At 39.2% G+C, this 24891-nt stretch overlaps 1 protein-coding gene across 4 annotated transcripts; it reads left to right on the top strand.

Moving 5' to 3' along the window:
- Positions 1–210: 210 nt before the first annotated feature.
- LOC130908934 (elongin-C) lies at positions 211–20948 on the top strand. 4 transcript variants are annotated; one of them, XM_057824884.1, is made up of 5 exons: positions 211–352; positions 848–992; positions 2628–2655; positions 2782–2925; positions 20463–20948. In XM_057824884.1, the coding sequence occupies exons 2-5, from the start codon at positions 894–896 to the stop codon at positions 20651–20653; spliced, it is 462 nt and encodes a 153-aa protein (XP_057680867.1). In that variant the 5' UTR covers positions 211–352; positions 848–893; the 3' UTR covers positions 20654–20948. The 4 variants fall into 4 exon arrangements, with proteins under 4 accessions (XP_057680867.1, XP_057680868.1, XP_057680870.1 ...); XM_057824885.1 differs by lacking the exons at positions 211–352; positions 848–992 and adding an exon at positions 1642–1738; XM_057824887.1 differs by lacking the exons at positions 211–352; positions 848–992 and adding an exon at positions 1741–1863.
- The last annotated feature ends 3943 nt before the right edge of the window (positions 20949–24891 follow it).

Raw genomic sequence — 24891 nt, 5'->3', positions numbered from 1 at the left:
AGAGAGAGAGAGAGAGAGAGAGAGAGAGAGAGAGAGAGAGAGAGAGAGAGAGAGAGAGAGAGAGAGAGAGAGAGAGAGAGAGAGAGAGTCAATTCCATGCAATGACACTTTTCGCCCCCCCCCCTTAAACTCCGTTTATGGCTACACTGTAGTTGATGAAATAATGTTGACAAATAGCTGATTTTTGATTCACTGGGAAATATGATTGAAAAGTCATCGAATTATCGATGAGCGGGAGTTATGGTCAGAAAATAGTTGTGTTCGTGGTTGAGCGGGAAGACAGCGTATCATTTCAGTAAACCAACTCCAGTGGAAATGGAAACGCCTCATTTAAGAATAGCCGTATTTATAGGTAAGCTTTTCTTCAGAGCCTTTATCAGCAATGACGTCTTACTGTTTAAAAAACCGCGGTTGTCATCATAGTTGTAAATAAAACTGTTTGCCTGACACAACGTGACAAAGCTGCCGAAATTGTAAGAAACGGCGCATTAGCTGTGATATGCATAAAAGCGAAGACCTACATCCAGGCTAGGATGTTAGCTAAGCAGAACTTAGTTCAGGCAAACGTGATTCTTTTTCAAATTAAAGTGCTAAAATCACTAGATATGACACAATCGAGCCTTGTCTAAATTAATTTATTGAACACAAATACAGTGCGGTCATTTTTCCATCGTAGCTTGTTACCTAGCTAGCTCCGTTCCCATATGTAGCCCTAATTTGGTTTGGGATTGGTTGGAAAAACTCACTTCACCACAAAATGCTGATGTATGTTAAAGTAACCCATGACACCTGCTTGAATTCCTTGATATGAATTAACTGTGAATGCCGTTTTGTTTGTAATTTCCAGACTGACTGAAGAGGCAGAGAGCGATTGGGACAGATTCATTTACTCTATGTCCAAATCACAACACAACATAAGTAACTTCGCAGCAAAGCTCGTCAGACTGTGGAAGAGGCTTAAGTTGGGGAAAAAAATAAAACTTTACAGAGAGGTAATGAAGTTTTCTATTGTTGTGATTCAATTAAAACTAATTTTGCACTTTAGTCAAGTTTTTATTTTATTATTTATTAATTGTTAAATTATTTGATTTTTTTAATCGTTCATGTACAATATTTTATTAGTCAGCCTAGCTGTTTCCCTATGTCTGTGAATAAAACAGGAACTCTAAATATGAGCATTATTTAAAAATAAAAATAAATGTAAAAGAATATGAGCATATTTGAAAGCATTCATGGTTGAAAATGAACATAACATCGATTCAGCATTGGTCCAATATTATTTATAATCGAAATGACGTTTAGGTCGTGTAACGATTTGAACGTTGGAACAACATTAATCGAGAGTGCAAAAGTGATGACAAATCAACATCTGGTGTCAACGTTGATTCAACGATATGAGCGGAATGTTGATTCAACATCATTTCAATGTCTGTCTGCTATCTGTGAACCCTCGTAATTCATATGGATTGGACGTCTATCGCGGTCAATAGCAGCTAATGAGTTAATAATTTAAAATAAAAATCCTTAGTTAACTTTTTTGTTTTAATTACCAAAAATAGTCACTTGCCTGACTGCCTTGAATAAAAACAAAAAAAGAACCGTTGGATATTTGACATTTAACATCCAAGGATCGAATGTGATTTTCTGTGTTCAATAAATGTATTGTAAATGCTCCACTGACGATTACAAAGAGAGCTATTCAAAGACTACGCCTGTCGGGACGTCACGCGTTAAAAGGGTACGGTTTTATTCAGATTAATCATGGCTGTATTCGCCCAGGAACTCGCGGGAGCAATTCGATAAACTAAAAGGGATTTATTTCATGTTCTCCCCTGGTTTACGACTTTCGGTTAGCATTTCCAGGTACGTAATTGCTGGAAATATTAGCGTCACAAGATGTTTTTACCCCCAGTTTCCTTTTACAGCAACAAGTAGGATTCTTGTCGTGTGAAAGGTGGAATTGTGACTCCAGAATATTTTCACGGAAAGCAAAAAAAAAAAAAAAAAGAATAAATATGCATTGAAAACATTCAAAAAAAGTGATAAATTGTTGAGACGGAACACATTCACAGTGGCGGCAGCACCGCGGAATGGTTTAATTCACGTACACTCTAACTACTTCCGACAGTCAACATCCCGGTTGTTGAAGTTAGCTAAAGCACTCTAGGCTATTGCCACTCCACAGTCAGTCGACAAGTGGTAAGACTTATTGATATCAATTACTTGATTGCTTCGTGTTGCTGTGTTAGGTTATGTTGACCGTTTGAGCTTTGAGTCTTTTTTTTTCAAAATGTATAAATAGAATAAAACGCGAGTGTTGACGGCCTTAGCGTGCTAGCAGTTTAGCATGCGCCAACTCGCACCAACTGCGGCGTACTCGGCTAGAGACAGATTTTGGCCGATATAACTCATGTCTTCAATCCGAACGAAAGACACGTCATTGTGTCATGTCGTTTCATATCCGGTGGTGTGTACTTGTAACTACGTTTGTCAAACGTTCATTTAAAGGCTGAAGTCGGCGTTTCGGCAGACTTCACCACTCCCGTTGACAGATAGATTTCATTACTCGCTCTAATTGTGCATGAATATTTACAGACGTTTATTCTGTTTTATTTTGGTTTCATTAGGAACGACCCCCGGCCCGCATCAGAATGGGTAAGTTATCATAGGTTGTTAGTCAGCACATGGGGATCGCTCAGTTTTTAACAATCTCTAGTCTTGGTACATCATTAATTGAGTTCCACTTGTAAGAAACTGTGCCTCTGTGTCTGTGTCTCACAGATAGTGAAGAAAGGACCTATGGCGGTTGTGAAGGACCGGAAGCCATGTATGTGAAGTTGATTTCTTCAGATGGCCATGAGTTCATTGTGAAAAGAGAACATGCATTGACATCGGGTACTATCAAGGCAATGCTGAGTGGTCCAGGTGAGGATTCGGATGATATGTACGATATTTTAAAATGGGTCCTTGCTTTACTGTTAACCAGTTTAACTCACCTCTATCCTTATAACCTCTCCTAAATATTAGGGTTGGGAATCTCTGGCATGAAGCCGATTCGATATGTATCTGTATACAGAGGTTACGATTCGATTAAAAAAACGATACGTTTTTTAGGCCGAGCGATTCCATACGATTCGATACAGTTTAAGAACGATACGGTTCGATATAGAGTGAAAACGATACGATAGAAAACATTTGTTTTGTGTGTTTGTACAGTATTTTAAAAATATAAAAAAGACCTCATTTATTAATAGCAAAATTAAACAACAAAATTTCATACCAATGTTATGTTTTATTTTTTTATGAGAAAAAAAATATGGCTTACTATATGACCGTCATTTTGTTGGATGGGATTGATAATTAGAGATGCACGATAATATCGGTCACCGTTAATTATCGGCCAATAATGGCAATTATGACGTCACACAGATAATCCAGATAAAACGAAATTCAACCGATAATGCAATTCGATAATTATATACTTGATTTAGCCTTCAAATGTGCGCAATCAAGTTTTGTCCAATTCTGTTAGTTTTAAGGAGGTGTTTTTGCAGTGTAGTAATGTGATATATGTTAGGAATGGCTTACTTTTAAAGGCATTTTTGTGCCACTTGGGTGTTTACTCTCTAAGTAATTGTTGCCAAAAGCTTACCATTACACAATGTCATTGCCATTGTTTAGATGTTGGAATTTACTACTTGTTCACATTTGATGTGGAAATAAATAGCACCAAATTACATTTTTGTACAGTAACATTTGATCTTTGTATACTTTAAAATTTTACATACATATTTGAATAGAATTATCGGCGTGACATTATCGGTTATCGGGTGGAAGGGGCAGGAAATTATCGGTTATCGATATCGGTTGAAAAATGTATTATCGTGCATCACTATTGATAATACAATAAAACTCCAGTGACAGACAACAATAAAGTGCAGTAATTTAATTACTGTATTTCCTGGTGTTTTGAACACAATAGGTATGAAATTTAAGTGCAAACTTTCAACGTAAACATCTTACAAGCAAAAAATACTAATTATATGCGGCAGCTCTTGAAAAAAATCATTAAACCTGTTAGTGTTGTCAAAAATAAATAATAAATTATGCTTTACCACAGGTATAACTGGGGGAATAAAAACATGGCATTTTAGACAGACAGGTCTATAATCATTACTTTAACCTTATACACAGCAAAGTTATTCACTTATGCCTGTGCTTCCACATTTTTTTATTCCTCATCGTGGTCTAAATCTCTTTTGAAGGGCAGATTTTTCTTGAGGAAGATCAACTGTTCAACATGTTCATGTTTAAGTAGACTGCGTTTCGTGGAAACAATATCTCCAGCAGATGGTGCTGCCCTTTCCACCATTGTAGTGGGTTATTCTTCAGGGTTACAAACTCACGATCTCTGTACTGCTTCACATTTCACATTAACTCTGTCCCATGCGAACAGATCTGGCTGCCTTCATCTCTTCAAAGTCCGACTTTTGTTTTCCTGGGTGCGTTTGAAAATCAATCGCTGCACGTCGCTGGTGTGGTGCGCAAACTGTCCATTGTTTTAGCATGTGGCTTCGTTACCACTACTAGTTTCGTTTTGGACTGTGAAGAAAACGCTACCGAGCGTGCGTTACAGTGGTTTTGTTAGCTCTCGCGTTGTTATGACACACCCGTGACGATCGGGTAATGACGGCAACTACTAGCGGTTCTGCCGAAATGAATGGGAAGTTGAGGCAACCACGACGGCGGTCACGATCTAAGTGCGCTGTGTGGTGAATGACACAAGCGCAGCATGTGAGATAAAAGCTAAATTATTATCATATTAAGCAATGGATTGAACTAGGCATTAGAAGCTGATTTTTGTGCTCGCAATAGCCGAATACTATCTCTACTATCGGTTCATTGAATATTTAATGGCAAATTACTAAAAGTATATATATATAATATTTTTTTCAAAATTTTTAAGGGCTAAAAAAGCAACACAATATAGTATCTAGACATACGATTCTTTCGACATCCGATGTAAAATTTGACTCTCCGTTTCTCTCGCCATATGACCACATGCTCGAAATACCACGATTTACAGGAGCATTGAATTTTCATTGCTTTCCCACGGGATGGCAGCACACCGGATTTTCTTGAGAGAAGTAAAAATGGGTCCCAAAAAGGTTAGCGCAGATGGTGAAAAAATGGGACGCTTAGCATTGAAATTAAGATGCACGTCATTGTGTCAATGAGTCATTTCTTTATACAAACTAAACAACAAAATCGAATGTGGAGGAGGCAGAGTGTAATGAATGTTTTCCTTATCAGACAGTTGCTCTGAAATATTATCCAAATCCAATTTCAAGGCACACTCTTCTATGACAATTTAGTTTGAGTTTGTGTTGAAAGGAGACTAAAGACCTTTTACACACGCCGAAACACTGTGAGACTCGCGGGATTTAAATGTGATGCCCTAGTATGTGAACTAGGCATGTGCCAGTATGAGATTCCGACGGTAAGATAACCTGAAGCCAAAATATCACTGTTTGAAGGTATCACAGTATTGCAGTTTACGCTGTAAAATGTGTTACTTTGAGATTTAAAAAAAAAAAAAAAAAAACAACAAAAAGTTTTTTCCATTGAACAAGATTTTTAGTTTTCAAAACCTTAGCAAATTGGAACATAAGTATGTTGTTACAATAAATTTAAAAAAATAACTGAAATATTCTAAATAAAATTAAAATAAATGCAGTCCTTTATGTGAGCCTAAACCGACAGCCACAGCTCAACATTTTTACCATCCAAAGAAAATTAATTTAATTATTTTCCATTTAAAGCATGTGTGTATGACTCGTCATGTTTACATTATACACAAACTCGTTTTCTCAACACACAGTTGCAGAGAGAAAAAAAAAACACATTTTACCACCACTAGACACACTAAACACACTTGAATTTACACTCGTAGCTGGTGGGAAACTTTCATGACAGTGTTTACTAACCTTTCATCTTGTATAAATGCAAAATCATATTGAGGGTTTTTGCATTCTCGGCAGCCACCCTCCGCAAACATGTTTTACGTGTCATTGGCCCTCTAAGCCGCGGCCGTCTGTAACTTTACTGTGGCCGAAGTACTTCCGTACTGGCGATTTCGTTTTCTTCGAAGGGGGAAAAAGTTCTGGCGTTTCACCTGCTCCAGCCATCGTGTAGCACAGCTGACTCACTGACACTGAGCAACAACCGGTAGGGGAGGGTTGAGCCTTGCAGCAGCAATCAAGGGATTTCTCCCTGCATTTTTGGGACATAAAAAATAGCGAATACCGTAGGGACGGTATGACAAAAAAAAATTTGCGGACATTTCATGGGTCGCGTCTTGGTATGATTCCCCGGAATGTCCTGGGGCAAGGCTTATGTGGAAGCAAGCATTAAAATTCCAGGATCACTGCAGGATGGCTGGTGACGTAAATATCATGGTGGGCCGATCGTCACTTCCTCTTTCTTCGCAGTAAGACGAAAGCAGTAAATAAACATCACAATTATCAACATAGCGAGCTGGAAATAGGTGAATTAACCTGAAACCATAACAAAATTAAATTGCTACTGGGTCGTAGAGCCAAGGAAGAGAGTACATCGTCAATCTTTGGAAATGTGTGGTTTATTTTGTTGCCGATGTTAGGGTCCGCTATCACGGAAACCAGTTTGTACCTCAAATCAGAAAACACCGGAGGGAAGTGTTCAAGGGTTTATTAAATACAAACAAAAATACATGCAATCGCGGAAAAGGGGGAATAACACAATGGGTCTGTCACAGTAGGTCGACGGGGATCAATAATACTAACCTAAGTGGTCGGCAGAGAGCCGATAAGACGACAAACCAAATAGAAGCCAATGGGCTTCTTCCTTCCCCCAGCGGCTTTCGGGCTGGCTCTTCAGCGGTTAGAAGCCAACTGTATCAAATACCAGCACAACGTAGGGGATTTCAAAACAAGGGCGACAGAGGTGTCGAATGCTGCCCAGCAAGTTAATATCTCGACCCCCTTCTCCTGGATCCCCTGTGTTAAATACAGTCTTGATAAGCTTGAATTGGCTGCAGTTACTGCGTCGGGAATGCTCCCTCTGGAACAAAACACCATTTGACCAACATTGTGACAGCCAATACCGACCAAAAATAACGTAATGTCCGGGTTCTAAAAACGCGCCTGCAGCCTTCCCCGCACAGAGAGCGCTAGTGGGCAACACGGGACAAGAGTGTGAAAGTGTCCAACCCGCGTCATTCTCAGGACATCTCTAAATGTGTGTGAGCAATCATGTGAGTAGATCCCACCTCACCTTTCACGGGAATTTCCTGGGATATGTGTGAGAAAAGGGCTTAAGCTGTTGTATGAAGTGTTTATTTGACAGAAACAACTTTACCTAGGGCTGTCAACAGACTTGCAGGGGGCCTGGGGACAAGAGACCATTATAGGGCCCCCGCACCCCACCCCTGCTGCCAGCTTGTCATGACAACATGCGCAGTACTTTTAACGCGTTGCAAGCAATGACTGTAAATTTTCAAATTATTTAATTTGAGATGCACAGTTAAATTAACAGACCGTAATGTGATGCGACACAATATAAACAAACAATTTCTATATATTGTACCATGTAGGCTACAATTCAATACAACTGAGAGTTCTATGTCTGCCTGCTAAGCAACAAAACAGTATAACTCAACATCCTGTGCCTGCCCCCTTCACATCCCTGGGGTTATCAAGCCCTCAAACAGTGATGCGCCTAGATTTTTTCAGCAGTCATTTATAACTAGAGGTGGGAATCTTTGGGTACCTAACGATTCGATTATGATTCAGAGGCTCCAATTCGATTATAAATCGATTATTGAGTAGTAACTTCTTATCAACAAAGAACACGAACAATACGTTTGGCTTCATATACTCGCCTCCAACGGAGGCACACTGAATCCTACAACACAAAAGACAATCTAAGGGGCAGTTAACATGGCAACTCTGCGACACGAAGACGCAATGACTGAGTAGCGGAATTGCCTCGCGTGCGTATGGTGTCGGCAAAAACGGAAGGCGAAGTTGAAAAATTCTGAATCCTGCCTCCAAAGTGGAATAATTCGATTGCGGGGGCTTGAGGGGCTGGCTCTACATGCAAATCAAAAGCGCCTGCTGCGTGGGACCTGCGCCAATAACGTCAGCACTCGTACACTTATCATTGGGCGTGCGCAGCGGTGCTATTAAACATTAAAAACAGCGAATGGCAGAGCGTTGGCTTTAATTTACTGTTTTAATAATATTTTTAAATTTGAATTTGTTGAATGATTCCATTTTTGTGCCTTTTTGAACAAAAGAAAAGGCCATTGCTTGGAGTGGGCGGGCATGTTGTCTTCCGGGCTGAAGAGGTCAAAGTGCATCATTTGCTGTCGCCTTTTAAATCTGCACTGCCCCCTTGGGCCTGGCATGAATACTACATCGTTTTCATGCGGAGTTGCGACATTGTTCGAATGGAGACGGAACCATATAATTGCAAATTTGAAATTTTTCGTCTTTTCAGAGAGTCACCAAGTAAACTGCCCCTAGCTCGGCATTTAGTAATATTGATTCAGCAACATAGCAGCAGTTGCAGCTGCAGTTGAAGGAGTGATCTCTCTCTTGTTGTAATCACTGGCACACACAGCTTCACGTTACACACAAACAAGGACCCAAGCAGGGCAAAAAAAGGATTTACCAAATTAGTTTGCAGCTAATTTATTTTTTAGTCGATTAATTGTTGCAGCCTTAGCCCAGAATATGTCTACGATCTCGACTGTTCTCCGACGACTTCCATTCACTAGTCTTTATAAGTTACGGTGACAGTTGTTGTTATTGTAACATCGGCAAGAAGGTCGTCAGGTTTTTAATGTTATTTCAGAGCTTGTGCAACACAACATGGCTTCTGTCCACCGTAACTGACTTCAAAAGCAGAACGTGAAAAGAGTTAAAAACTTCTCACTCTTCCGCAGATCTCTCTATTGTCAGGCACACTTTGCATACAGGAACAGCAGGCAAAACACAACTGCTACTTTAGAACCTGATTCTTTCGTTAAATTATTATATTCTTATTATTAGAGGTGGGAATATTTGGGCTCCTAACGATTCGATTACGATTCAGAGGCTCCGATTCGATTATAAATGGATTATTGATGCACCACAAACCCCCCAAACTCCCCTCACCCCCCTCCAACCCCACCACTTTTAATTTTATGTACACTAGTTCCAAAATTGTTCAAAAATCCTCTCATGCTAAACAAACTACTATTTCAGTATCAAGTTAACTGTTAAAAACAGTAAATAAAATACTCAAGTCCCCATTCTGTATCGGCAGCTTTAAACTACATTCAATTAATTTAATGTTGTGAATCAACCGTTAAAGTTGTTTAAATTGCTCCCGTAATTCCATAATTTCCCTTCTGTCTACTTTCGACGTGAAAGTTTTAAAAATGTTTCATCATTTAAAGATAGATTCAAGTCAAGATTTTGCCGATTTGTCCTTTTTTTTTTTCTCGATAAAAACTAATTAGGTTCGCTACAACACAGCCTTCTAGAGAAGTCTACTGCTTTAAGATGGCACCTGTTTACTGATGGGAAAGTCTGTCATTTCGCATCTAGTTCTTGGTATATGATCTAACACGGCCGTCATCTGTCATTTCACATCTAGTTCTAGACATATGTGATATCTACCATAGCCGTGTGTTTGTAGCAACTAGCAACTGGGCGCTGTTTGTAGCGGCTGACGTCCGCAGTCAGGTATAATTGTTTTTTTTTTTTTTTTTTTTGTAATCTAGCAGCATGAGTTGAACATGATATTTACTCTTGGTCCGTTCCTCATTGCGCCCTGAAGACCGCGCTGACTGTGTTTTATTTCCGCTTTACCTGGTATAATTCAATAATCGGAATTTGGATGTTTGTGAATCGTTCTGGAATCTTCCACTGCAGAATCGCGAATAATCTAAGAATCGGAAATTTCGCGGACCTCTACTTATTATTCCGATTCATATTTATAATTTATTTCTTTTTCTATGTGTAATTGCTAGAGGTGTGCATCGGCACTGCCCTCACGATTCGATTCGATTACGATTCAGAGGGTCACGATTCGATTCGGTTCGGCAATGCATCACGATGCATTAAAGCCTGGGATGCATTAAAATTCTAAAGCAAAGCATATTTTTCGTGAATCATGAGGCAACACAAGCGGTCAGACATTAAACAACTTTTTGTTGGCTCTTGTGTCACTCCTGGTTGAAGTCAAATGAAAATGGTATACTTTCAAATATTAAAAAGAAAAAAAAAAAGAGATCACAGCATTAAATTTGTGCTTTGAGTGAGACCAGGGCTTTCTTCTTTTTTAAAAAAAAATTTTTTTACACACAGTAGGACTCCCTCTTTCACCGTTTCAGCCATTGTTATGTTTTGTCCCATCTCTCTGCTCTCTCAATTGCAACTGCGCATGTCTGTGACGTTACTCCGGTGAGGAAGCGGATTTGGGTTCCTCGTCCCCCCTGCATTGCTTTGAATGTAAAGTAGCTTCCTCTACAGGTAAACATGAGAATAATCATACAAATGGGGAAACCAAATCCGTTGCATCACCAGAATTGCGCAGGAGAGATTTTTTAACGTACCTTTATTAGAGCCTAGTCCGGGCCTAAAAAATCCGGCCCGGCCCGCGCGTATTAAAGCCCGACCCGGCCCGAGCAATTAACTTACCTTGCAAGCCCTAGCCCAAAAAAACCCGAAATTTCATTTTTTATTTGTATGCCCGTGCCCGAAACCCCCCCAAAATTTTATTTTTTATTTGTAGGCCCGCGCCCAGAACACCCCCCAACCCCCGAAAATGTACGTTTTATTCGTAGGCCTGAGCCCGTTTCATTTGTGAGGACTCAGGTAGAGGAGGAAATGCGGGGATGTGATGCGCGGTTGCGTTTTTTGTGACGATGCCATGTGCATAGTGATAACAAATTTAAGGCCGTCTTTTGTAACAAATTCTCCCAGTTAAACAAGACTAAGATGCATATTCAATAAACATTTATATTTTATATTTTTGTTTCTGTTCTATCAGGTGGATAGTTCATGTGTCATTTCCTCGGCAAAATGCAATAGACATTTATTTTAATTTCTTCGAGTTGGTAGAAAAAAGATTTCTTAATGTTTAAATAGTCTACCTTTTTTTCTGATCATTATAAATGCATTTACACAACGAAATAACGCTGGAAAGGTTAAATATTTCTGTGTGGGATGTTTTGCTCACTACTCGCCTCTATGACAATAAGAGGAACAGCAGCATATACAAAAATAAACTAAAATACTTTTAAACAACATTCTTTATTTTAATGACTCTCATTAGAACACACAAACGAACAACCAGCCTGAAGGAGCACTGAAACAAAATAAATAATAACATTTAAAGCACAGGTGTCAAACCGATTCCAGAAAGGGCCTAGTGGGTGCAGATTTGCTTTCCAACCAATGAAGAGGACACCTTTTCACCAATTAGATCTTTTACATGTGTAATCAGTTAAACGTTGTCAGGTGCTACTTGTTTCAGCAGGAAGTTCATTGGTCAAACTCTGCGCGTTATCGGTTGGAACAAAATCCAGCACCCACTAGGCCATTTCTGGAATCTGTTTGACACCTGTGATTTAAAGGAACACCACGATGTCCTGCTTAGCACGAAGAGGTGCAGCCCTCGAAACAAATGATAATACCGGTGTTTGACTAATATAATCTTTTAGGCCAGTACAGTTTTTAAAATGCCTGCTCAGCGTCAATGTGCTAGTCTTTCTGCTCTAGTACGAGAGCAAAGTGCCACATTTGTTGCATTCGGCAAGGCCGACACGGTTTTCTGTAGCATCTTCCACTATCGATTTAAATCCTTTCCACACACCACTCGTGGATTCTTGCCTTTTCAATCCCCCCGTCTTTAGTTTGCTTTTCACCTCTTGCTGCTCTATATCGAAATTTGAAAAGGAAATACAAGGATGCAGTTGCAGAGTCGCGGAGAGGCCAAAGCGCGAGGGGAAGATTAAAAGGAGGGCGGGGCCACGGCGTTCATGTGCGCAAACAATGCACTGGCTCTGCTGCGGCTCATGTTTGGGATTACCAAAGCGCCTTCTATTTTATCCAATTTATTCATTTTTATAACAAATATTCCTTAGTTTAACATCCATACATCGTTTTAGTATACAAATATATATTTTAAATTATTTTTAAAATTATTTAAATTTTTTTTTTTAAAAAGCAAGCGAGAAGTCCTGCCAGACCCGACCCGAACGTAAATCATTGACATTTTGGGCCCGACTCTGTCCGAAATTCGGGTCTGGTTTGGGCTCAATATCTAGGCTATTAGTCTTATATATTTTAAAATGCGCTGAATCGATTTGGCTTGTTGCCTGCATCGAATCGAATCGCCCATGCCCCGCATCGGGATGCATCGCCGATCGAACCGTCATATATTATGATAAGAAAATTCCGCTCGACGTACGACCATTTCGACTGGCAAACCAGGTCCAGGAACAAATTAAATTCGTATGTAGAGGTACCACTGTAATCCAAAAATACAATGGCATGCCAAAAGAAACAAAAATATATACGTTTTATATTCCGCAACACTCCCAGAAGATGCGGAAGTACTGTGGGCGGTACACAGTACTGTAACATGTTTGGAACTTATGTCCCTCCCCGGGGAAAAAAACTTTATTTTTCCGGTATCTGCAGATTCTCAAAATTGGGTGACTCTGACTCTGGTGCAAAATATGCAATCGGGACATCCCCAATTGTAATTTCCTGGGGTAAGAGAAGATTAAAGAGCATACGACATGAGAAAAAAAGTCTTAAATAGCATTATTATGTGAATTTGAATCATATTTTGAGACGATTTGACTCTATACAACAATGTAGCAAAGCGCAGATGACGAGAAATTAGTCTTTTAATCTGCCGGTTAGCCACGCCTACCATTATAGGGCTCTAGCGTCCCCAACAGGTGGATGACGTCAGCGGGAGAATGGGCTCATCCGTTTTACTATTCAGCCCATTGAGGGGGAATTATTCAGAACGAGGAAAACGCAACGAAGAGAGCCGCAAAATGTCATTGTTTCAGTCTCTCTACTCCAATATTTTCACAGGATATTCTTTTTATCCAAGTATTTTTCCCCAATAGCTAAATAAATGGCTTGAGAAAGACCAGTCAGCCCGTCGAGGGGGAATTATTCACAACGAGGAAAACACGACGAAGAGAGCTGCAAAATGTCATTGTTTCTGTCTCTCTACTTCAATATTTTTACAGGATATTATTTTTATCCAAGTATTTTTCCCCAATTGCTAAATAAATGGCATGGTCATGACACATAACAGTCTTGTGCTAAATGCAGTGGTGCCACCAGGGGGTGGCCTATAAATTGGTTGGCCACCCCGCTTGCCAGTATATCGTTTGATTTAGGGCTGTCCCAAACGACTAATTTTTTCCCGATTAATCAGCCGACTATTTTTACGATTAGTCGACTAATCTTATAATTTTAATTTGTAGCAATGAAATTTTTGTGGACGCTTATCAATTCACAAAAACATTTTGGAACACTTAAATTCTTTTATTAAAGTACAACTAAATAGATAATAACAATAATAAATCACAAATAAACAATGACTTCAAATGCTGATAGAATTAACTTGTGCAAAAGAATGGAATGTAAACAGATTCAGAACACTGACTTCACCTTTCCAGCATGATTCAAAACAATTCTTAAAAAAATACCTAGCATTAATATTATAGTATACTGTAGTACTAAATATATTATAATATATTATATATATATATTATAGTATTATAATAATTATTCATTGCCAATCAGACTCTTCATAAAGGGTGTAATTTTAAAGGTATTCTTAGTGTAGAATCTGAAGTATGTGGGATTAACTCCAGAAACTGTTATTTATATGACGAACATGACATGCTTTTATTTTTGAAATGTTCACCGGAAGTGCGTTCGCTAAACCGCTAATTTAAGCTTTACACTCCGCAAAAAAGCACTTTTTGTCATTGCATTTGGTGTCAGTAATAGAATTTTTTTCCTTTTGCAAATGCTGTAATCAGCGATTTTTCATGTTTGAAGTGTCAGTTTTTAACTGCAAGTTTTGGAGAAGGCTGCCTGTTTTATAGCCGGCTAAAGTAGGTCATCTTTTTTGCCCATTTACCTCAATGTAGCAATGCTAACGTATATAGTGTTTAATATAGATGTGTTTTCTTATTTTGTATGTCTGAACTTGAATTCTACAGCGTGTTGATGAGAGAAAAGAACTGGCGTCTCATATGCCATCAGCACGCACGCACACACAAATGCAGGGCCGGCCCAGGCCATTTGGGGACCTTAAGCAAAATAATGCCAAGGGGCCCATATTTTTGGCCCACCATTTCGTCACAATGTACTGTGAAACCCATACATGCAATCTAACCCATACGTCCATATTTTGTATATTAATCAGATTTTGTTGCACTGCATACTTCAAACTTCTCACCCCAAATGATTGTCAGTACTTACAGTAGATATCGGCAAACCTTTTTCTAAAAGAGGAAAAGAAAGAAGGAAGAACTTATTTCTTAAGCTTGAAATTAAGTATCAAAACTCACAAAAGTCAACTAAAGCAAACTGTAGTAAACAAAATAAAATATAAATTAAACAATTGCCAGATTAGGAACCCCCTAGTGGTCAGGGGCCCTAAGCAGCTGCATAGTCTGCGTATAGGCTGGGCCGGCCCTGCACAAATGTATGCACGCACGCGCGTGCAGTGATAAAACGCAGCCGTGAAAATGACCGCCCTCATTTTTATTTACCATGCGATAAATTGACTCATTGCATATCGCGACAGGCTTAGCAACTTCAATGAAACATGTCATTAGTTAGTTAGATGGACTTACAATCTCCTGTCGTTATCATTCACGGCCGACGTGCAGCCAAGCTTGGCATTGAAGAGAGGACACAACAGTGTACCCTCCTTTGTTTCGTTGAAATAAGTTAATGTTTTGGACTCTCTGGTGCAATTTTTTTGGCTTTGTGCCGCTTTCCCCGCTTGCATACCAAGCGTCCGACATTCTGAACTTTCCGCGCATTTTTTTTTAACCATTAACCGACGACGGATTTACGTCATCAATGACGTCGACTATGTCGACTAGTCGGGACAGCTCTACTTAGATTGTTGCAGCATCAGTTATGCATTTCATCCCAAATGAATGCATTTATTTTGTTTTGTTAACTTAAATGTACACCTTATGCCTAATATATACATAACACAATAAAAGAGAATTGTTGTGGAACTCAAAATGTTGACTGGACAGTTATGGTCTATGCACATTAAATCATTAGTAACATCAAATATTACACAATACATCAAAGGAAATCAGTAGCCGTGTCCTTAAGTCTTTCTTATAGTTTTCCCCTGGCCTTTTTACTGCAATAATGTAATGAAAACCTGAAATTATGGCTTTTAGTTTTGCCCACCCCAAAATTTTAAGTGGCCCCATCTGGCCACCCCTATGAAAAATTTCTAGAGGCACCACTGGCTAGATGGAATATGAAATAATAAAAATGCACTTATTCAGGACGACATGGCAAAATTACAAAATTACTTATTTCCTAGACTCAGAAACATCTTATAAAAGTTGAGTAAAGGTTAAATAAATAGCTCTTTGAAAATTTTCCACAGGAAAGAAAGCCCTAATGACCTCAGCTAAGTATCCTTGAGCAAGATAATAAACCCCACATTGCTCCTGGTGCTGCGTCACCAGTAGATAGATGAGGGTAAAGTGTGAAGCGCTTTGAGGGCCTTAAAAAGGTGGAAAAGGTGTAATACAAGTATAACTCCATTTATTACTTAACCAATCAGAGGACGGGGTGAAAACCAGAGCAGAAGACAGCAGGCAAGAGAGAGGCATGGTTGCATCTGAGCCAAAATAACCCATTTTCTTCTTTGTGAGGTTAGGTATTGCACCCATCCAATCATACAACATCCAAACATACAATCTATCTTCAATTTGTACAGTCCCTGACAAAAGTGTTGGAACTCAATATCGATGTGTGTGTGTTCGAAAAAATTTACCGTGTTTAAAACTCCTATGACCATACCTGCCCCTGTTTTAAGTGATATAATCTTTTCAAAAGGTTAAGTAAACCTTACCCAAATTATTTGAGTACATTATTATTTACGCATTTAGGTAATATTTACTCCGTAAAATTGGTTAAATTTTACACCGAATGTAAATTGTTACCTCAAAGTAAATTATTCAAGTTGTTATCAAGTAAATTCTTTGGGTTTTTTACAGTGTAGCTTCCATTCCTAGAAAAGTTCAAAAGTTCAAAATAGACGCGGTATTATATGCTCCTGAATAGTATGGACCGCTTGGACGTGTGGAAGCGATCGCTATATTGATTTAGTTTTTTGAATCCCGCGCCATGAAAATGAGTGACTTCCGGCAACAGTCTCGAGTTGCGAAAGAGGGCGCTGTGACGTGTGTGGTAGAAGGAGTCCTCTTCACTATACAGCCGTACTGTTGTATGATAAGAACTAAGGATCCAGCTGATTTTGCGGATTAATACATTTATTTTTCGCATCACGCCTGCCAAACGGCTGCAGAAAAATCTTGCTGTATGAGGGAGAGGCGTGTGCGCCTTTTTGGAGTTTCAAAAGGTTCCCATTCACCGTGGATATTGGCCAAAACAAGCCTTACTACTGTAGGACCATAGGACTTACGAGGAAGTGAGTAAACATCTTGTTTTGTATTATGTCAAATACTGGGATCATTTTAATACGGAGGTGGCTTTTTGTGGCTGACATGCTCCTTGTCGCACTCAATGAGCTGAATAGTAAAACCCATGAGTAAGCCTGTCGCAATATGCAATAATTCCATTTATCGCGCGGTATATAAAAATGAAGACTGTAATTTTCCTGCTGCGATTAATCGCCTCGCGTGCACGTGCGCGCTCACGTGCGTTTGTCACGTGCGTGCGTGCGCTCGTGAAGCACGCGGTTACCGCTGATGTGTGGCAGACGTGCTTGACAGCGTTGTTTAAAGTTCAGCTTCCTTGTGCCACTGTTTTATTAACTTCTGGGTATGTTCGTTTTATACATTTGAGTTTGAGTGACCGTCATTTAATGGATGGAGGCAGGGCCGAGTGCACTGTCGGCGCACAGCAATGAGCGAGCCGAATGAGGAAGAGGACGAACCAGTCTGCAAAATGTTGTTTTGGAGGTTGTTTAAACAAAGATGACCAACAGAATAAATCTACATGATCATTTGAAACACTATCATCCTCTCCAGTTTTCACTGCTTAGTATGAAAACTGCATCGTAACAAGCAGAGCCCCCTCCTCGCGTTAATTGACAATTAGAGGTATTCGCTTGATGTGAGAAATACAGACGACACCGCGCAAAATAGCGTTCCCTCAAGGAAAGTGAAAGCTACATTGCTGAAGAAGTGAGACCGTTTTACCTCTGTTTAATGATATTTGATACCTTTGGGAGACAAATTTTTGGTTACTGCTACTTAGTCTATTTTTCTCTGTTGTTGAAGTGCAATTACAGTGACTGCAACTTTATACCTATGTGCCTAAATGCTTGTTATTAAGCGCAATTTTATCTTTTCTTGAAAAAAGACATTTTATTCATTATGTGTTTCTGTGCGGTATTAATATTGTTGTCTTTTACTTGAAAGAGGCATGGTCTATTGTTTTAGTTGTGATTTCTTAAAAGGTATTTTTTAATTTAAAAGTAAACATTTATTATGTATATAAATGGGTGTAATTGATCTATTCATATATACTGTATCCTCTGTATTCTATATTCTGTTATTGTAAACAGACTTGACGGGACGGCACTTGATAAGCATACGTATGCTTCTCTCGTCAGCCCTTGTCTTTTCTTTGGTTTTTTCGGGTTACTCATATCACATCTTGCAACTGTCAATGATACCGATGATGATGACAATAAATAAATAAACGCCCCCCCCCCCCCCCAATTTTTTTTTGGGGGGGGCACCTTAATAATATCGCATATCGCAATAATTTATGAGATAATTTATCGCCCACTAAAATTTATTATCGCGACAGGCCTACCCATGAGTCCATTCTCCCGCTGACGTCATCCACCTGTTGGGGACGCTCGAGCCCTATAATGGTAGGCGTGGCTAACCGGCAGATTAAAAGACTTCTCGTCATCTGCGCTTTGCTACATTGTTGTATATAGTCGAATCGTCTCAAAATATGATTCTAATTCACATAATAATGCTATTTAAGACTTTTTTTTTTCTCATGTCGTGTGCTCTTGAAGGCGTTTCAATGAGTTCAGTGTTTGCATTATTCCATTTTTATACGCCAATTTCTACACTTTCACATATTACAGATCATTTCACTTAATTCTAGTCGATTTACAGTGAATTACATGGGAATTTAACTAGTTTTAAGGAGATGTTTTTGCAGTGGAGCCCTAATCCTGGGTTTCCATATCGACTCTGCACTGCCACGGGCTAATGGCGTACCGCAAGCAACACGTCACTTTTGCTCATTAATATTCATGACATTAGCGATTGTTGCTAGGCGGGTCAACCTCCCGTTTGTCCCCAATAGTAAATGAATGGAAATAGTGCATTTACAAACGTTAACTGAGCTAAACCTACCAATTCTGTCCGAAAATGATGTCCCTGGTGCCAAATTCACTGGTAAAGAACTGGACATGCAAATGTTAAATTCAAGAGATGGCTTGAGTGTCGAGGGCTGAAAAGAGGCGACCTGATTCAGAGTTAGCTTTTTTATCCCCACTTTCTTCTTGTGGGCATTGCCTAACGCCACTGACAATGACATTCTCCTGTTTCAACAATCTATCCTTTACCACCATATGCCCCGTCTTTCTTATATATTATATCCTCTGGTTGTCTTGTGTCTCTGACCGTTCTTGGGGGCAATTTACATTGCTATTTTTGTTCAGCAATCGCAAATGCTACTCCGTGACAACCACTTTAAATTTTTCTATTAATAACAAGTTTTAATTCTATAATTTATTTACACTTCCAACCTTATTATTTTTTTTTTTTTAACAAAAGACGTAACAGTGGCAGTCAGATACCATTTTAATTTTTTTCATGTGATTCATTGTCAGACAGAAGCAGCACGGCAAAACGCCACGCTAAAAAATAAGTAAAAATATCAAAATGGCTTACCTCTTCGTCCTCTGTAGGACCATGGCGCCCAACAAAATATTTAAAGCATATGAAATGTGAATGGCTGAGATTCAGATTCAGAATATTTATTGTCATTGTTGCAAAAAGCACAACGAAACTTTGTTTGGAGCATCCATACAACTAAGTTGGTAAAGTGCAAAACCCATATAATAAATACCCTTAAGTACCAAGTGTAAACATTGACACAGTATTAGACATAAGTACAAAAAAGATTCCACAGTAGCATAAAGTCATGTCAGTGCTAAAGTGCAGAGCAAAAATATACCTGATAAGAAGAGTTATAAGTCAGTGCAAAACCAGATGAGTTAATCAAGTATAATCAAGTATTCAGCTTTCACCTTGCTGGCGTTAAACGGGTCTTTTGGACGTCACGCGAGTTGATCCATTCTTCACATTTTTCCCTCCGAGTTTTTAGTTTTGGGAAACGTATGAGGAAAACATCCTTCATATGTCGTAATGTCTGGAGTCGTTTCTACAAGTTCCATAGCAGCAGTGTTTGATTGGCATGTTCTTTTTTGAAACATTACCAGCAGAAAACAAGCAATAATAAGATAGTTTGTATGCAAGGGCGTGTCTGTGTTGACTCACTTCCGGGTTAAGATGGCGACGTACGGTCTAAAAATTAGCATTCCTGTGGTATGCTATTGCCTCCATTAGGTCTGGGTAAATAAACATAATTATTTGAAGGTTGACTGTTTTTGTATTAAAAAGTTTTTTTTAGTTATTGGTCAGATTAAATATGCTATTTTTTGAGATAGGGATTTTGTTTTTCTTTACTCTTTTGCCAAAAGCATCAATATTAAAACAATAAAAGGCTTGATCATCAGGTCCTCACATGCTGTCAACTGGAAATACAACTAGCTGCCGATAGCATTATCATATTCATAGTTAATATAGGCCTTCAATGTAATTTTTGTTTCTTCTTTAACTCCTTTTCTCTTCTGTCCATCCATAACCCCTTCCTGTTCGCTGCTTTCTCAATGGGATCACAATGGGAATATGTGATGTCATACTCCCATGTGATACATTAAAACTGTTTAGACCAATCGGACACTCAGATTTCCATTCTCTGTCAATCAGCTGAACATTACAGTTTAAAAAAAAAAAAAACGATGGAGCCGCCCATGTTTCACTTAGGCAACTTGTCAATGAGGCTGAAAGGGGCTTTGTTTACATTTTTGACAACCTTCATTTATGTCCGTCTCCCCCTTCCATTCAGGTCAGTTTGCCGAAAACGAAACCAACGAAGTCAACTTCAGGGAGATTCCCTCACATGTTCTCTCCAAGGTCTGCATGTACTTCACTTACAAGGTCCGCTATACCAACAGCTCCACGGAAATCCCCGAATTCCCCATCGCCCCCGAGATTGCACTGGAACTGCTCATGGCGGCTAACTTCCTCGATTGCTAAAGTTACTGAGTTTATGCAGTAGCCTATAACACTTTTAGATGGTTTTGAATATTTAACTTGTTTTGCCATAAAACCATGGAAAACATTTTGTTTTTGCATCAGAATATCAAGTCATTGTTTTGAGTATTAAAGGATTTCATTTTAATATGATGTATGAATAAGGCAGATTGTGTTTATTCCAAGAATGTGACAAACCTGTCTCTGCTAACCCCCATTTTCCCCATTATCCCATGTGTTAGTAAAGACCTGTTTGAATTGCGTGTCAAAATGGTGTCTTTTCATACTCATTCGAAAGAAAAAATATGCCGCCCCTGAGCTGATTTTATTTTTGGCGTTTGAAGCCTGAACTCGTTGGCATGAAATTAAATTTCATAGAGACTGATGATCTGATTACTCTAAATGGGAACCATTCATGCAATGATTTGGCTGTGAAAGTGAACCTCATTGAACAAGTGTTAAGAGTTTGTCAAATCCACATAGGATACATTGAGTTAAAGTGTTCTGGTGCTCTTTAACAAGGTGAGGGAAAATTGAAACTAAAAGGCAAACAAATGTAATGCAAGACTGGGCCGTGGGAATTTGTCCAATCAATTTTGAAAGGACTGACAGTGATCCGATTGGATTGGTGTCATGCTCCATCATTGAGTTCATGGTAAATATTTCCCCCCAATTTTAAAATATTTTGTACATTTTAAAACAAAAACAGGAAGGGAAAAACCAATATGATCGAAACTTCTTCAAATTAAGAACAGGGGTAGCGGTGTTCTGCCATGAGTATCTTAAAATGTTTGAACAACGGTAGTCCAGTTAACATAGAGAAGACATCTATAACCGTCAGTGGCAGCCAATGAGTTAAATGTTTGGCATAGTTGTTTTGTACGAAGGGTTGAAACTGGGTGATAAGTGATATGAAGTGTATAGACTAGACCAGGGGTGCCCAAGTCCGGTCCTCGAGAGCCCCTATCCAGCTTGTTTTCCTATGTCTCCCTCCTTGAACACACCTGAATCAAATGATCAGCTCATCAGCAAACTCTGCAGGAGCCTGATAATCCTGATTATTTGAGTCAGGTGTGTTGGAGGAGGGAGAAATGGGAAAACAAGCTGGATAGGGGCTCTCGAGGACTGGACTTGACCACCCCTGGACTAGACCCTTTAAGACCTGATTTTGTATGCCTTTGATATTGCCTTTCAAAGGAGGAATTGTTCATGATGGCCTGGTTGGGTCTGTATTTTTTTTTTTTTTTTTTTTTTTTTCTCTCAGGACGCCATAACCTTCATGTCCAAACTGTTGTTTTCTTCACTGACCAATTATAATCAACATTTTGGACCCAAAAAGCCATGAAAATTTTCCAAAAAATTTTGTCAAAATTGGTAATATTGATGTTCTATTGACAGCCAAACATGATCAACGAAGTGTTTTGAAGCTTGATATTTATTCAACTTGTTAGCTTTAAATTCAATTGAAAAAAATGAGACAATAGTATTTGATAATTCATCAGAAACAGCAGGTATGGCTATAGGCGTCTTTGTCCTTTCTACATACTATGGTCAAAACAGGTTACCTACAGCAAACCAACAGTGCAAAATAGTGCAAATATACAGTGCATCATAAAAGCGAGTACACCCCTCACATTTCTGCAGATATTTAAGTATATCTTTTCAATGGACAACACTGACCAAATTACACTTTGAAAGCTAGTCTGTGTGCAGCTTATATAGTCAGAGTTAATTTATTTCCCCTCAAATATTAGCCATTAATATCTAAACTCCTGGCAACAAAAGTCCGTACACTGCATGAGAACTACGTACATCCCTAAATGTCCAAATTGAGTACTGCTTGTCATTTTCCCTCAAAAATGTCATGTGACTCATTACAGGAGTGCTGTCAGCATTGCTGCAGAGATTGAAGAGGTGGGGGTCAGCCTCTTCATAGCAAGCCTCTCACACAAGAAAGAAGAGGCTTCCTCCTGGGGTGACAGCCATGCACACCAATTTGATGTAGAGTGCAGCATATGGTCTGAGCACTAACAGGCTGACCCCCCACCCCTTCAATCTCTGCAGCAATGCTGACAGCACTCCTGTAATGAGTCACATGACATTTTGGAGGGAAAATGACAAGCAGTACTCAATTTTGCATTTAGGGATGTACGTTTTTTCGTAGGGGTGTACTCACTTTTGTTGCCAGGGGTTTTTGGCTATATTTTGAGTTATTTTGAGCAGAAAATAAATGAACTCTATTATATAAGCTGCACACTGACTACTTTTCACAGTGTCAAAGTGTCATTTTGTCTGTAAAGAGTTACTTAAATATGAGGGATGTACTGACTTTTGTGATACACTGTATAGCTATATAGCCATCTAACACAAAAATGGTTTGAAGGACATCTCGTTGTGAGATTAGGTATTGCACCCACTACCTCATCAAAGCATTATACAATCTTTTCAATTCGAATATAGATGGAAAATGAATGTGTGTGTTCAAGAAACTTTTGATTGTATGTGTAATGCTTTGATAAGTGTAAATGCATCTATATGATTGAAATTTCAGACCTCTACCTCTTTTCTACTTGGATGAACTTGCAAAATCACATGGGGTGCAAGTACTTCTGCTCCTCACTATATACATACACTCACCGGCCACTTTATTAGGTACACCATGCAAGTAACGGGTTGGACCCCCTTTTGCCTTCAGAACTGCCTCAATTCTTCGTAGCATAGATTCAACAAGGTGCTGGAAGCATTCCTCAGAGAGTTTGGTCCATATTGACATGATGGCATCACACGGTGCAGATTTGTCGACTGCACATCCATGATGCGAATCTACCCTTCCACCACATCCCAAAGATGCTCTATTGGATTGAGATCTGGTGACTGTGGAGGCCATTTGAGTACAGTGAACTCATTGTCATGTTCAAGAAACCAGTCTGAGATGATTCCAGCTTTATGACATGGCACATTATCCTGCTGAAAGTAGCCATCAGAAGTTGGATACATTGTGGTCATAAAGGTGTGGACATGGTCAGCAACAATACTTAGGTAGGCTGTGGCATTCCAACGATGCTCAACTGGTACCAAGGGGCCCAAAGAGTGCCAAGAAAATATTCCCCACACCATTACACCACCACCCTGAGCCGTTGATACAAGGCAGGATGGATCCATGCTTTCATGTTGTTGACGCCAAATTCTGACCCTACCATCCGAATGTTGCAGCAGAAATCGAGACTCATCAGACCAGGCAACGTTTTTCCAATCTTCTATTGTCCAATTTCAATGAGCTTGTGCAAATTGTAGCCTCAGTTTCCTGTTCTTAGCTGAAAGGAGTGGCACCCGGCATGGTCTTCTGCTGCTGTAGCCCATCTGCCTCAAAGTTCGACGTACTGTGCGTTCAGAGATGCTCTTCTGCCTACCTTGGTTGTAACGGGTGGTTATTTGCATCACAGTTGCCTTTCTATCAGCTCGAATGATGCTCGGTTTGAACTGCAGGAGATTGTCTTAAACCATGTCTACATGCCTAAATGCACCGAGTTGCCGCCATGTGATTGGCTGAATAGAAATTAGGTGTTAACGAGCAGTTGGACAGGTGTACCTAATAAAGTGGCCGGGGAGTGTATATATACATATATATGTACATACAGGGTGTTCCAAAATGTTTGACCCCATTTCGTAGGCCAATAATTTTGACATTTTTCGTTGGAATGACCTCAAATTTTCATAGCTTGTGTAGAAACGTTTCAAGTTTTTGTATGTAACGTTTGGCATTTCTATCTTTACAGGTTAAGAAATGCCGTTCACTTCAAAAGAAAAGGTATTTTGCGTGTTAGAGTATGCTCGGACTCAGTTACGGAAGACAGTGCAGCGTGCCTTCACAAATTTTGCAAAGAAGGCACCAACTACAAAACAAATTAGGACTCGGGAACAAAAATGTCAAGAAATGTCACAGGCGGCGGTCATATTGAACATTAATGAAAATCTGTCATAGAACCAATAAATATTCGTACTTTTCTTTGTAAATTTAACCAATTAAACTTATGACCTTCAACATAAAGTGTATTTAGTTTCATTAAGATCCATCAAGTAGTTTACGAGATATGGGCATTTAGAATGGGGTCAACCATTATATATATATACTGTATATGTATGTGTTCATCTGTATTCATTCACATATTCATGTGTATATATGAATGTTTATCCTAACAAGATCAATAAATTTTATCAAGCTTCAAAACGTTTCGTTGAGC

Source organism: Corythoichthys intestinalis, chromosome 20 (genome assembly GCF_030265065.1).
Source record: "Corythoichthys intestinalis isolate RoL2023-P3 chromosome 20, ASM3026506v1, whole genome shotgun sequence".
Taxonomy (NCBI): domain Eukaryota; kingdom Metazoa; phylum Chordata; class Actinopteri; order Syngnathiformes; family Syngnathidae; genus Corythoichthys; species Corythoichthys intestinalis.
The sequence above is the reverse complement of the archived record's forward strand: the minus strand, read 5'-3'. Positions and strand labels throughout refer to the sequence as shown.